The 15,387-nt window shown below is 46.8% G+C and overlaps 1 protein-coding gene across 3 annotated transcripts in view; it reads right to left on the minus strand.

Moving 5' to 3' along the window:
* Positions 1–10,183: 10,183 nt before the first annotated feature.
* LAMA3 (laminin subunit alpha 3) overlaps positions 10,184–15,387 on the minus strand; it is a 266,072-nt gene continuing 260,868 nt past the window's right edge. For all 3 annotated transcript variants that reach the window (XM_032859753.1, XM_032859754.1, XM_032859755.1), the window contains 4 exons: positions 15,155–15,285; positions 12,869–12,962; positions 11,490–11,609; positions 10,184–10,743 (listed from right to left, as the gene is read on the minus strand). In XM_032859753.1, coding sequence (XP_032715644.1) covers positions 10,598–10,743; positions 11,490–11,609; positions 12,869–12,962; positions 15,155–15,285 — 491 coding nt within the window. In that variant the 3' untranslated portion in view covers positions 10,184–10,597. The remainder of the gene's footprint in view (positions 10,744–11,489; positions 11,610–12,868; positions 12,963–15,154; positions 15,286–15,387) is intronic.

A 15,387-nucleotide genomic window follows, 5' to 3' on the forward strand; every position in this document is an offset into this window, starting at 1 on the left:
TGCCATTTCTTTCTTTCCTTCCTTCAGTGAATATTTATTGTGCCTGAGGCACAGGGAGGAAGCAATTTGCATAAAAGAATTTAATGGGAGGAAGGAGGGCATAGGAAGCTCAGGGAGCAGCACATTTTCTTGCGATGTAACGAGGTTTGCTTTTATTTTAGATTTCTTTCCATTTTTGAGCGTGTGTAAATGAAATTACTAAAGGAAGAAGATGAAGTCTGAGGCCAGCAAATGCCTGCCCTGGACAGTAATTAGTTGCCTCTGCTTTAAATTTCCCTTTCCTTTGACGTGAGGGCTTAATCCAGCTTCTAATTATTCTGTCTTCAGACCAAATGATGTTAGCTCTCAGATTTGTGGAACAACTGACAGTGCAAAACAATGTAGATAATAGAATGTGAAAAACCCCCTTATGGGCCGACCCTCTCAGCCTTCATCTTTGCTGCAGCCCCAGCTCATCGTGGTCAAAGATCAGAAGTAGGTCAAGACCAGAATCGGAGGAATGATCTTTAAAAAAAGGCTACGGTCTTTCCAAACCTAGTCCCTGCTGCCTCTCTTTGTGTCCCCTGAAGCTTGGTCTTGCCAGTTTTTGTCCTCCTCTGGGACCCAGGGCCAGCATGGAGCAGGGAGATAGCCATGCTTGGAATCAGAACACCTGGCTTCCACTCTCCACAAACTGCTTAAGCTTCCTGAGTCGGAGCCTCTCAGTCTGTCAGATCGGGCTGGTGGCCCCCACCATCAGTCTGGGCTATCCTTGACTTTCTCGAAGCCTCCGCTGGGGCTGCTGTGGCCTCTCTCGGTGTGTCGAGCACAAAGGAATTATGAGGCACATGTACACTCTTCTGTACCGGGCAGAGCTTTGACTCCGTGTGAGTCTTTTTTTTTTTTTTTTTTTTTTTTTAAGGATTTTTATTTATTTATTTGATGAGAGAGAGAGAAAGGCGAGCGCATAAACAGGGGGAAGCGGCAGGCAGAGGGAGAGAGAGAAGCAGGCTCCCTACTCGGGAGCCCAACATGGGGTTCGATCTGATGATCCTGGGATCATTACTGAAGGCAGACACTTAACTGATTCACCCAGGTGTCCCCCATGTGAGTCTTAAGGAGTCTTTTGCCCTCTTTGTCTTAGGGCTAGGGGTGGGCCAGCTGATTTCTTTTTCCTTTTTTTTTTTTTTTTTTTTTTTTTTTTTTTGCCAGGTTAGAAAACCTGCCCAAGGTTATAGCACCAAGCTGTGTCAGAGCTAGGTCTCTAGCCCATCTGCTGAGTCCAAAACGCACACTCTTTCCTCTTCGTTTTCATTTTCTACCAAGGGCATGAAATCCTAAGGAACCCACTTTAGGGGTTGAGAGATTAGAGAGAGCTCAATAACGAAACAAATAAACAGCATCAAAAACAAAACAAAAATGCCACAGCTGACACTGGAGAAAGTTCTCGAAGGGCTCTCGGCTTCCATCTCCTTCCGTGTAGGTGATCATGGCAGGTGGTGCCCACCCCCCATCATGGCTTCCAGAGCTTGAACCCCCGTAACTCTGGGGGCCCTCGCTGAAGACTAACCTCCTATGGCCAAGAGGAACAGGTGGAGTCACACAGGGCAGCATCCATTGTGTGACTCCTGCGTGAAATCGGGGTGGAGCCAGGGGAGACCAGGCTTAATGATGGCAGCAGAGTGCCTCCTGTCATCATGGGTGGTGTGCCAGATTCAGCCATGCAAAACCCGGTTTGTTCAGCCTCCTGCTCCCCACTGTCTCCATCCCATATCCAGCACCAGTAGTCCCAGCTCCCAGGGTTGGGTAGAGGGGTGGCATGGTGGCAGCTCTTATGAGCTCTCTGTGTCCCTGAGATGAAAGTGGGACTTCTAATATGCTACTTTGCAAAGGATGTCTACAGTGGGCAGCAAATCATGGTCAAAATTAGAGGAAAGCGAGGGGACTGCTTCCCCTTCCCCGACCCACAGTAAGGGTCAGCCTGTGAAGAGACTCAGAGGGGAGAAGAAACGTGAGAAAGGGGGTTGTAAATGGTACCACAATAGAGAGACCTTAGGAGTTGTTATCCCTGGAGCTTCAACCATATCCTGTGCTAGGCAGCCACCAGTGGATGTGACAGACACATGTCCGTGGCAGCTGATTTTATTCAGAGGGCTGTAGGGTTCCTGGACTGCATCTCTGGTCTTGAGGTGAGGGGACGATTTGGTGGTCCTCCATGCCTCTTGACTAAACCATCACTGTGAAGGGCATATTGGGCATAGTCCTCACTGGTGAGACCCGTCACACACCACCTGCTTCCTTTATCCCATCACCTCATCTGGAACACCCATTCTTTGTTGCCAGCTGGGGACTCTGAGAGGGAGAGCCAGAGATAGAGGGAAAGAGTGCGGGTGGGGGTGGGCGTGCGCACACGTGTTTGTACAGTCTTTAGGACTCACTACCAACTACATGGGAGCCAGGAACATCTACCTTGTTCCTGGTCGCTTTTCCTACTTTCTTTCCAGGAGGGGCCCTGCTAGTGTAATGAGTAGCACCCACATTTCAGTCAGGCTGAAGTAGCTCCCATCCCACAGGAGATGCTCTTTTCCTGAGACTCATGACTGTAACGGTCGGAGTGCTCGTCTGGGGCCAGGTATCAATGTGTTACTGAGATCTGCCTGCCCATCCATCCCTCCCCATCTACCCAAAATAATATTTAAAGGAGTTCTTCTACCTCAAGACTTTGTAAAAATTCAAAAGATTTGATTGAAAAGGACATTGCAAAACGAAAGCTATGTTAAGCTGTAATGAAATGAAGGCCACAGTGAAGGAAATGTGTATAGAACAAAGTTCAAAAGGGTTTCAGTGGCCACCTCATAAAATTCCACTTGTTCCTCACCAAGCGACTGTAAAGGACTCTTCCCTAAACATGGCTGACATCAGGGGATCTGGATCCCAGCTGTACATTAGAATCACTCGGGCTGCTTTAAAAATGACTTAATGTCTCTCCTCATGCAAGGTCAGATCTCTGGGGATGTCTGGGGTACAGACAGACATCTGTATTGAAAAGAACTGACCAGAGGCTTCTGCTGCACAGGGCAGACTGGGAAACCCCTGGCTGAGAAAAGCCAAACAGGCTGGGAATGGAAGAGAGTAAAGAACTCTTGGCACCCAGAAATTGAAACTAAAAATTGAAGGAAAAAAAAAAAAAGACCTGAAGCTTTTTTCTTTATTTCTCTACCCATCTAAGTATTAGTTATGTGAGTCAGTCCCACCAAAAGCCTACTGAAAAACATATCCCCCAAGAAACTCCAAGTTCTCCTCAGTAACCATTGTGAACTGGTCCTCAGCCCGTCCACAATGCTCATTGACATTTTGTCTCTTGTCCTCAAGCCTCCTTCCCCAGACCACCTTATCGCTTACTTCTCTGGGAAAATAGAAGCTTCCTAAGTTCCCCACAGGCACTACCCCCTCTCCACCTGCCCTCATCTCTCCTCCAGGCTCACGGGAAGAGCACTCCCTCCTCTTTTCTCAAGGTCTTACCTCTTGAGCAGCATCAAATACCCTCCCCCTGCCCTTCCCCTTTAACTTCTTATAAACTGACTCATTGCCAGCACACTAAACACTCTATTCTGCCTTCTTAAATAAAAACAAAACAAAGCAATCCACCTTAGTCCTATGTCCCAGTCCCCCCACCCCCCAAGTTCTTTCTCCTTTTCATCACAATCGAGCTACCTGAAAGAGTAGTTTCCATGAGCTGCGGATACTTCCTCACCTCTCGTTCACCCCTCTTGGGTCTCCCAGATCCTGACTTTCAGCCCTGTCACTCCACTGAAATTTGCCTCACCCGCTGGGTCTCTCTTGTGCTGTCCAATGTCTTGCAGCACCTAGCCCCAGGACTTGGCTCCGCCAACACCCTCTCTTGACATGTCCCTGCCTCCTCTGGGGTCACACTCCGCCCACACAAGCTATCTAGGGATCTATCAAGTCCCTGAAGCCATGCTCACTCTGTGCCTTAGCAATGCTCTTCCCTCTGCCTGTAATGTCTGTGCCTACCTTTTTTTTGCTCCTGGATTACACACAACTTAGCTTAGATGACTCCCCGTTCTCTTTTGACAGGAGGAGTTATTTCCTGGTTGAGACGAGAGGGGAAAAATGGCTTCTGCCAGTGGGCAGCGCCATGGGCTGGTACTTCCTGTGTGACACGGATAGTTGTCCCCAAATTTGGCAGCTCAAATTGATTTTCATCATTCTACTATAAAACTACACTAGACCCCCTTTTTTTTTTTTAAGATTTTATTTATTTATTTGACAGACAGAGATCACACAAGTAGGCAGAGAGACAGGCAGAGAGAGAGACGAAGGGAAGCAGGCGCCCTGCTGAGCAGACAGCCCGATGCGGGGCTCCATCCCAGGACCCTGGGATCATGACCGGAGCTGAAGGTAGCGGCTTTAACCTACTGTGCCACCCAGGCGCCCCTAGACTCTTCTTTAAATATAGATTCTCGATCTGAAGAGCACCTGGTTTGGAGGCTAGTAATAGGATTATTTTCTAGGTAAACCTATGTATTTATAGAATCATGATGGAATGAAATGTGGAGTCCTATTTAATGCAAGTACTTCTTCTATAATTCTGTATTTCTCATATTCCCATATTTGATTTGGAGAATCAACGGCTATATTTATTAAAAATAAATTTTTAGTAAATGATTTTTAATAATTAATAAATAGATTTCTGGGCCCCACTCCTACCTTGGGACTCAGAATCTCCAGGGCAGGGGCTCTCTTACTGATGAGTCTTCAAATGTCTCATGATCTCCCAGGACATAGGTTTGCGACTTATGGACAGCAAGGCCAATTACCCACCCATTACCTATTCAAAATGCAAGAAAGACCTTGCAGGCAGAACTGGAAAAACTGGGACATTTGAACAACATCGAAGATCAAGGCAAAACTAAATGTTCCTCATGCATGGGCTTTTGACGGGTACCCCCTCAATCCTGCCAGGATTGGGCTTCTCCAAATGCATTATCATTTTGCACAAGGCATGTAGGGGAGCGGGGAGGGGAGTTTTTGTGTGTCCCAGCAATCTTTTTTGGTCTCAGCGTTTTCGTGTCATTGCAACAACTGTGGTTCGAGTTTTAGAACATCTGGTTCTCTGGGCTCTTTACATTCCCAGAGAGCACAGCCAAAAACCACAGAGTATGGTCAGAAGTCTGGACAAGATCTATGGGACACGTGGGTGGCTCAGTTGGTCTGCCTTTGGCTCAGGTCATGATCCCAGGGTTCTGGAATCGAGCCCCACCTAGGGCTCCCTGCTCAGCAGAGAGCCTGCTTCTCCCTCTCCCTCGGTTTCTCCCCCAACTTGTGCTCTCTCACTGTCTGTCAAATAAATAAAATCTTCAAAAAAGAAAACTTAGGACAAGATCTACTCTTTCAGAGGGCATCTAAAGTTTGGGGTCCCCTGAAGCCAAGCCTGAGCAAGGATTTGAGTACAAGTAGTTTATTTGGGAGGTGACAGAAACACAAGTAACTGGAAAAGGAGGAAAGGAAGACACAGAAGGGAAGGCCACCAATGAAGTGAGCTCTCCAAGCCGGTTTCCACCGTGGGTGGAAAGAATTTTGCTGGAGAAACTAAGGGAACCAGTATAGAACCAGTATAGAACCAGTATAGAACACGTGCTTCCAGCAGGGATGGGTAAAAGACACCAAGTCCCAAGAGTCATTGGTAAGGGACACACCTGGGGCATTGATCCCACACAGCTGACTTCGGAAATCAAACAAAGGCCTCAAAGAAATGGGGGTGCTTGCATTTGAAGTCAGGGTGACCAGCCCTCAGGGGTGAGAGTGAAGGGACATGAGCTGGTGATAGGCTGCCTCTACTACAAAGGTTTTTTTCTTCCCCTGAAATATATCTTGCTTGTGTACATAGCACACTTGGTAAACACAGGGGGACGTTGACTTCCTCCAACATCTCCCTGAAATGGCAAATCAGCAAAAGGGATAAACATAAGCCACAAGTAGAATAGGAAACTTCCTCATTAGGTTTCTGGCTTTCATACTTTTGGACATTTGAATTCCTTTCCTAGAAAAAACTAAAGCATCAGCTTCTAATACGTATGTTCCCAGTTTTACATTAATAGTGGTAACACCCACAACGACTTGCTACATCAGCTCATTGAACTCTCTGAGAAGTCTTGTGAAGGGATATAATTTTTTGTCCCTCAAACTTCTATAATATTCTAAACCATCTGACAGAAAGCTTGCATGCCTGAAGCGCCATCGAAATAACAGGCCCAAGAGGGCAAAGAGTGCTCAGACTCAAATGACTTCCAAGAGCAAAGGTTTATCCTGAAGGTGGGGAGTGGCTTTCCCGAGTGGCTTCCCTCTAATTGTGAGGTAGTGGGAAGAGACGGGTTATGGGGACCAGTAGAGCAGGAGATAAACCCCACTGGGATCTGGACTTCACAGGAGCTGTCTCAGCAGCAGCTGGACATTTTGGTGCAGGAAGCAAATAGAAGTCCCACGGCACCTCGGCCAGTGAGAGAGCCTCCCCCCCTCACCCGAGGACATTGCAAAAACATGACATTAAGGATTGTATTCTCTGATGACGGTGCTGTAGTTGAATGCCAGATGGGCTCACTTATTTTTCAGGGCACAGACCACTTCTGAGGAAGCTAAGTTCCTACAGGAATAGTAAGTACCTACTGAACTTTGTCTTTTGAAGGGAAAGCATGCCAAGCTACACCACTGGATACCCAGCTCCATTAGATCTGTCCAGGAACGCACATTCCTTGGGTGTGAAATGATTAATATTACTGATTAATTAGCAAAAGCCTTTTGAGCAGGGCATGGTTTAATCAGTAAGCATACGCTGTGCTGTGTGCGTTGGTGATGAGCAAAATGCTGCAGAAAGTTCCAGGCCTTTGCCTTCTGAAATTCTCAATTCTCATTTTGTCAAGGATTCAGTGTAGAGTAAAATAAACCACACATTCAAAATTTATGGGGACTAAAACCTTCTGGCAGTGGAAAGGTACACTTCACATTCTGAGGTCACAGAAGTCTTTAGGAACCAAGGAGAAAAACCAATTTTCAGTAAATAGTATTCAACGTCTCAGGACCCTGCCCTCTGGGAGAATAATTGTTCCTCACCCCAAGTATGATTAACAGAGATATTCCAATTTTGTCTCTGCTTTTCACGCTCAGGCATGCAGACATTATACTAGTATTTCAATGCTGAGGAATTAAGTTATATTGTCTGGTCAGTTAAGGAACTGGAAACAGGACAATACCTCTGTCGCCCACCCCTGGTGTTATTACTGTGCTATTATTACCATTATCAGTCACGTTGAGTGAAAAGAACTTACGTTTTGGATTTCTCCGTTGTGGGGTGGGGGAGGGCAGGGTAAAGAGCAGAATGGGGGCTCGAACGCTAGACATTTTGCCCCAGTGAATCCTTTTTAAAGTCTCAATCACAAAGAAAGCAAACTTACAAGATGGAGGAGGAGGGAGCGGCCGGCGGGACCTGTGGGTGAAGCCGGGCGGTTGCCCGGAGAGCAGAGTACGGTCTCCAGGTCCTCTGATGAGTGCCTTGCTCCTTCCTGGAAGGAGGTCCCAGGCCCAGCACTGGATTGGAGCTCTCTGATGGCAACACGTTCTGCAAACCTGGCTCTCTGTGGTTTGGTACTAGTTCTTAGGGACAAATGATAGAACTGCCTGTGTTTTTAAGGGTTCAGGTGTTTTGCAGAATTACCCATCAGAGACTTCAGCTGACTGTGCTTGCCAGGTGCTGGGATTTGGGCTCAGATGAGCGTGGAGCAGGGTGGCTGTCTGTGAGCTGGCCGGCTCAGCTGTTCCCTGTCTTGAAGAGCAGGGGCGGATGCTGGTGACTTCATATTTAGTGGCATCAGACCCTAAGGCCAGTTCAAAAGATTTGAATGCAAGTGGACATATAACCTTTGAAGAACCGATATGGCAATAGTTAGCTACAAACATAAAAACATTCTGCCCTTTGACCCAGTAGTTTTACTTCTAAGAATAATAAATGAATTTATCTTCCATGACATAGCCATTCTCGTGTTGCTTATAATCACAAAAAGTTGAAGCGACCCAGTTGTCTAAGTGGCTGGAGATTGGTTAAACGCATTATGATAAATTCATTTGATGGCATGGTCTATAGTCAAAGACCTGGGAAAATTTGTCATATAGTTTTGAAAACCATATAAAAATATATATGGTATAATTGCCATTTTGTAAGGAAATCCAAGAGCATTTAAAAAGAATGCAGACATAGTACTAAAGACCTATGGATTTCTGAGTGAGGAGCGATAGGTGATTTTTATGCTTTTCTGCATATTCTGATTTTTCTATAGAGAACGTAGATGCCAGTTGTATTCAATTACAATCACACTATTTAGAAATGGAAGTTCTCTGGGGTAAGTGAGACCACCTCTCACCTGGGTGGGAGGAAATGTCAGCATGTTCTGCCCAGAGCCATTGTCCTCTGACAAAAACGCAACAATCCTCCTACTGAGAAGTGAGTTCAGGAGGTGCTCTAGGGGATGGGGGGGGTTGGGGGGTTGGGGCGGGGAGGGTTGCTGAAGGAAGCAGCCCATGAAGGCACAACCCTGGTTCATAGTCACGTGATGCCCCCAGAGTGACTATTGTCCAGATTGTTGGGCTGTGCTGTTGGTCTTCTCCCAGTTGGTTTCCTCACAGTCCGGTTTTCTCACCCTCCCCCGCACTCCTGGACCAAAAGGAGACCAACTGTGGACCTGTCTCGAACTGGTCCCAGCCAGCCACCGGTGAGCCCACGATCCCTCTGGAGCCTCCCACCGCAAGGTCAGCCCAACCTGTGAGGGACTTTGAGTCAGGAAGAAGACAACAGGGACAATATTTGTATGGCACTTTACAGTTTACAAATAATTTCCACGATGCTTCTGTTGAGGAGCTGTAGACATTCCTTTCAGAGAACACACATGCGCAGTCTGAGAAGAGGCACGCCGAGGGCTGTTTCTTTAACTGTAATTCCATCTGTGACACTCTCAGCTGCCTTCTGGTGACTGGGGGGACACTTGGATAAGGCGGGGGGACAGCTGTACTTCAAGCTACTATCAAAGGGAAGGAAGATCGGTGGTGTCAGTGAATTCGTTGTCCCTTTATAAGGAATCTAGAAGTGCTAATGAATAATCACTAATAAATCACTTATGTTAACACCAGGAAGCCGGAAGAGAGAACCACGCGTTTAGTGGAGCTGGTGCCAAGGCAGGTAAAATGGAGCCTCTTCATGCAGACTCAGTGTCCGGGTGGTGATCGCCTGATGAAGTTTTTACTGGAAAATCAAATGTTTTCAAAAAACACCCAACTTAAGTTCATGCAATTCAACGTCTGAGTCAGCACGGCATCCCAAATGCCCACCAGTCAGCCTCTGTTGAATGCCCTCTGTGATGGGGAACTTGCTACTTCTCCAGGAGAATATTCCACGGTTGTACAGATATGGTTGTTAGAAAACATGCCCACAGGACTGTAGGGTTGAGGGTCATAAACGAGAACTGGGTCGAAGGGAGTGTGGCTCCGTTTCAGAGGGAGAGAGCAGGGAGCATCGAGGGTACCATATAGGATTACTATGTCCAAATTTCAGAATTATTTGTTCTTTTTCTTCTGAGGGACAAATACCATGTAAAAGACACAAAAATGCTTACTTAGTCTTCTTCATTAGGAAGAGTGGTGCTGCGTAATATTAATTGCCTGGTACATGGCTCATTATTTTGTAGATAAAAACCAGAAGCAAGTCCTCCTTCCTACTAACTTCTGTTAGCTTGCCATGCAAAACTTTAATTACAGGATGTAGAGCCATCTCAGTTCTCCTCCAAGAGAATCTTTGTCCTCAAGGAATTGATAATCATAATTGAGACTTGGTTGGTAGCAGACTATACGTGGGAAACCAAAGGGAAATAGAGGTTCATTAATTCGGTTTGTCAGTTATTTAAAGATTTTACAAATATTGCGTGTCTCCCCAATTGGACTGTGTACTCATTCAGGGCAGGATTTACTTCTTGTGCCTGATCATATGTCCAACATTGGGCACACAAAGTACCTCATTGCTATGTGCTTCATGATTATCTGCAGAAAATTATGTTGTAGGTAGCACGCTGAACATGTGCTGAAGAATTAGTATGATTAACAATGCCCATCAAGCCATTGGTTTAATGCTAATAAAACATCATCATTTAAAGAATACACTGCCTTTATTTAACCCCATAAGTTATAAGCCCTTAACACATGTACAATTTTGGTGTTTTTTTAAAGTGCTTTAAAAGATATTTATTTTTTTTAACCAGGTGGAAGATAATGTTCTTTAAAAGACATTTCATTTTTAGTGGAAGAGATTACCAAAGGCATGTAACAATTTGTTCGACATCTTCGAGAAACGGGATTTTTATATAAAATACACATGGGGCACTGAGTGCCAAAATGATGAGTACGTGTGGTCAGAATTCAAAATGAGACTTGCTAGCAACCTCATCTAGAAGGTGTCTTAAGTCAAGAATGATCCTGTGGGGAGAGAAGGAGGTGTGTTGGGGGGCTGTGCTCTTGGAGGTCTAGTGCATGGCTTCCCTTGTTGTGTGATGGGTTTGAGTTAGTGGTGAGGACAGCCACTCAGATTGACAGTCCCCTGGATGTCCAGGGCTTCCGTGACAGGGACAGGAACGTGGTTGACTTGAATGTTCTTTAGACAGCCAAAAAATGATTCCCACACTGGGAGCTTCACGGTCTTCAAACCAGCTTCAAGAGAAAAGGAGAGACATTCAGTGGGTAATTCATCTGTCAAGTGAATGTACCCAATTTAAAAAAGAGTCTTCTTAGAACTCAAGTGACCAAGGGACTTGGGCCACCTGGTGGCCTCCTCCTTTGAGCTGGCACCCCACACCCCCACCTGCTATAATCAGTCAACAACAAGGCTATTCTTCGAGTCCTTCCAAGAAGCCGATTCCACAGCCCACATCAATAGATAATAACTCTGAACTCTGGTGCTTTTTATGGGTCATGGAAGACCCATAAAATTAACAAACTATTTGGAGGAACATAAAAGGAGGAAGAATGACAAAGCTCCTTCCAGGCAAAATTCCAGAACCTGCTTGCTCCTCCCATTCTGGCCCCCCAGAGCTTAATAACTCACCAGGAAAACTAAGCAACGGGAGAGAAGAGACCGATTTCTCAGCCCCTTTCCTGATTCTTTGCTAACACCAGACTTCCAGGTTAACGCAGCCTTGTAAGAGGGGCTTATAAGTGATAGGCCTGGGACAGAAGCAGCAGCAGGAATGTGGCCTGGGCTATACAACATGCCCATTGCTAGCAATTGAGTTTTCCCATGTGTTGGAGCAAAGGGCTTCACTGTCTCCACTGTCCAGCCAACTGCTGCTCAGCTAATGACCCATGGGCTGGGGTGCTGGATTTGCTGGACTAAGACGGACATGTTAAGAGCTGACATGGGGCAACATGGGTGTAGGAGAAGCCAAGACCAGAGTTACCTGGGACACCTCCAATGTGTAATGGCTCTCGAGTGTCGGCAGGTGGGAAGGGGAGCCGTCCAGCTGTGTAGCTGTTCTCTGCGTCCAGCTCCAGGTGCAGGATGTGCTGTTTGATGGTGACTGGGGGGAAAGGAAGCTGGTCAGGTCAGTCACCCAAGGAGAGCGCTGCCCAATATTTAAAGTCTCCGTTAGTGTGTCACCACGGGTTTCTGCTCAACTCATTCCGTGGGAGCGCTGCTGATAGGAATTCAGTCTACCTAGACTCAAATTCAACTAATTTCTCAATGCCAAGGGGTATTTAGGTGTTCTGCATACATTACAGAATTCAATCCTTAAATGCATCTGTGAGGAAGATATCTCACTCTTCTTTCTGAGAGAAGAGACTATGACTCTCAAGGCATTGAGGAGCCTGACCAGACAGTTACAAGTTGAATGGGTTGGGATTCCGAGCCCCGTCTCCAGAAGTCATGTTTATTTCATGTGATCTTAGCTTCTTTCTGGGAGACGCTGACTTCTGAAACCTGAGTCGCTTTTTTGACCCTCCAAATAAAATTCCTCCAATGTTAACGTTAACAGTCGTCCCTAATCGCTGTGGAGTTAGCATTTCAATTAGACAGGCAGACACTAGCTTTTTTACAAAAGACGTTTTAGCCAATGCGCTTTAACGTATCTCCAAGCTCACGCATACAGGTTACTCATAAAATAGCAGACTGGGGGGGGGGGGGGGGGGGAGGCCAGGCCCTTCCCCACCCAGTGGTATGTCTACGTCCCTTGCAGTAACTTTAAATGGTGATTAAAAAAACCAGCCCAACAATAAACTTTAACAATAGTAATAGCAAATACTTACTGGCCCCTTGCTACATATTGGACCCTGCGGGGCACTTTGCATACATTATCCCATTTGATTTTCACCCTGGGAGGCCGAGGCTACTTTTTTACCTCCATTGTGCAGAGGAGGAAACGAAAGATAAAGAGCAATTAAGTGGCTTGTTCAAGGTCACTTAGGTAAAAGCCCGAACTGAGATTTCCTCTTTGTTCTTTTTTCTTTCAGAGCCAAAATATAAATCACAATGTTATACTACCTCGAAAACAAACAGAGTTTATCAGTTTTCCGAGCTCAAAAAAAAAAAAAGAAAAATTCTCTGTAGCTGACGGAGGATGGAGCACGGGTTGCAGCCACCCTGAACTGCGTCCTCACTGCTGGGGTGGGTTGAGGATGGCGGTGTTCGCACTGTGAACCCAGAAGGGGGTGGGGGGCGTGGCTGAGCTTGGCCAGACTCAAAGGGATTGAGGAGCTGATGCGGCCTCAGGGACATTCAAGTCCCAAAGGAAAGGGAGACAGCTTCAGGGTGTGAACAACAGGCTACGGGCCATCATACCTGTCACGGAGTGCCACCGTCCATCACACAGAGACCGCTTTGGTGTGACCGATGCCAAGATGCCCCCTGCTTCACTGTCCACAGAGGCTGTGACCTGGAACACACAGGCATTTTCCTATGGCCTTCAGAAGGGTTGGTGAAGCCAACTTCCCAGGCTTCCTGCCTTCCCGGCCCCTGCCACCCCACCAGCCGGAAGCACTTTAGACGTAAGCCCCCTCCCACACCAGGAGATGATATGGGGGCCAGCTTTGCAAGAATCTCTCTGCTACACCCCTCCCAGGCGAGCAAAATGCAAACCCGGGGCCCAGCCTAACGTCGGTGCCAAAGGCCACGAGCCCTGTCCTCCCAGTCCAAACCCCTCCTTGGGCAGGCTCTACTCAGAGGGCACTGGGTAGCATGGTAGAGCCTTCTCAGCTGTTAGCATGTGACAGTGGCTGTTTAGAAGGATGTGAAATTTGGAAGGCAAAAATGCTGGCTGAGGCTACACCCTGCTGCAAGACCCAGACAATGATGATAATTCCATGAATGCACGCCTTACACAGGGCTCTTGGTTCAACGAATTCAGCAAGCTCATGGATTGCATTTGTACTGGGCATGCGTCAGGGGTCAGGTCCTCATGCTAGCATGTAGAATCCTGAATTCCCCCTCTCTGGGCCAGGGCCAAGGGCTGAAGCAAGGTGAAGGAAGGCGAGGACTAAAATCAGCAAGTGGGTAACTAATTTGCATTTAATTTGCATGTAGCTAGATCTTGCCACCAATTCTCAGGCAATTTTCCAGCTAAACAACGTCACTGCCCTTACAGAGGTCATCAGGTCTCAGTGTTTGTGTGTGTGATGATCTCCCCTCTAGAAGGCCTCCTGGAGCCCCTCCTCCTCCCCTGAAAAGCCGGCCTTCTCTCCAGGCCAGCCAGCAAGGGGCTCCTTGTGCCTCTGGCCTAAGGCCTTGCTCACACTTACAGGCCACATCGCAAATACAAAGTGTTCTAGGAGTTTGGGCTGTTTTATCTTCTTCTGGGAGTTTACCCCTCATGGTTAATAAGCCGTGGAAGGGTAGAGGTGAAGGAAAACGGCATATTATGGCTAAATAGAAAAACACAGGCCCCAGTTGGAGCCCCCTAAGCCCCATTACCAGACCAGGGCTGAATACCTAACCTAAGTGACCTTTCAACCTCCCCCAGAAATGGAGTCTTAATAGATCAGTCAGGAATTTTCTGAACAGCACCCATGACATTATATCTGTCATATGGGTCTTCTTCATTCCCTGCCCCCCACAAATCCCACCCCAAAAGTTAGGTGAGGTAATCCACCTACTAAGACCCCCTGCCCTTCCCCTAATGGAAGGTGACCTTGCCTGGAAGAATCTTTTCTTTTCCTTTGCTTATGACTTCCTTGTCCCACCCTCGCTCCTTCTGTACAACTCCTCAGAGCTCCCCTCTGCTTGCTAGATGTGATGCTGCCTGATTCATGACTCAGGTAAGGTCAACAAGATCTTCAAATTCACTCAGTTGAATTTTTGCTCTTTAACATTATCATGATTTGCTCTTTGCCTTGAGGTCTTCCTAGAAGGATTTTTTTTTTTTTTTAAGAGTTTTTGAAAAAGGAAAGAGATAGAATCTGGTGGTGAGAGCAGGGTATTGACCAGGCCCATGAGGGATGGGCAGGAGGGAGCAATAGAAGCCTACGTGGAAAGAGGAGTCCAGGTCAACCCAAAGGAAGCCTGGGGGGGGGGGCAGACCGAGGGGCCAGCCTTGGGGGCCACAGAGGCGGGTGGATGGTGTAGGGACCATAAGGGAAATCCAAAACTGACTCAGTGGACACCAGGCCATGGGCATGGGCATGACACGGTGTAGACAGCTGTTGGGAACATCTATTCCATGACTCCTGGTACTGCCCTTATGAGGAAAAGTGGAAATGTGACAAGGGTGAAGGGGAGGAGAGAAAAATGGACATTTATTGAATATACAGTTTCTATTCTCTTGACAAGAGCCCTAAGATATCAGCATTTTAAAGATAAAGATAAAGAAAGTGAGTCTGAAGTAAGTTAAGTAGCTTCCCTAGGGCCATATAACTTAGTGGAGCAGGTAGAATTTGGCCCAGCTTGTTTGAGTCTTCTCAATTTTAAAGATGATGAACAGGAAACACGACCAAATGATTTGCTAAAGGAAAACACTAAGTTAGCCCTGAAATCAGGTCTCTTAAAACAAGATGGGATCCCGCTCCCTCACAATGCCACCCACTGGGGTCTCCGGCAATGAAACCCACAGACCCTGTCCTCACACGTGCGCACCTTTCCAGCCTCCAGGTAAACACATAAGTGCCTCCCCGGCCGACTCCCGACATGTATTAGGATGCCAGTAAGGCTTCTTGGGCGAATGCTGAAGACCAGCTTAAATTCGGGCCCCAACAGCACAGAGTTAGCTTTCAAAAGAAAAGAAAAAAAAATAGTTAAAATATCATAATTCAAGAAAAAAGGATCGAATTCTTCAAACTCCAAGACCTAACCTCTTTGCAACTGCCCCT

This window comes from Lontra canadensis, unplaced genomic scaffold, assembly GCF_010015895.1.
Source record: "Lontra canadensis isolate GAN:19392208 unplaced genomic scaffold, GSC_riverotter_1.0 scaffold17, whole genome shotgun sequence".
NCBI classification, from domain to species: domain Eukaryota; kingdom Metazoa; phylum Chordata; class Mammalia; order Carnivora; family Mustelidae; genus Lontra; species Lontra canadensis.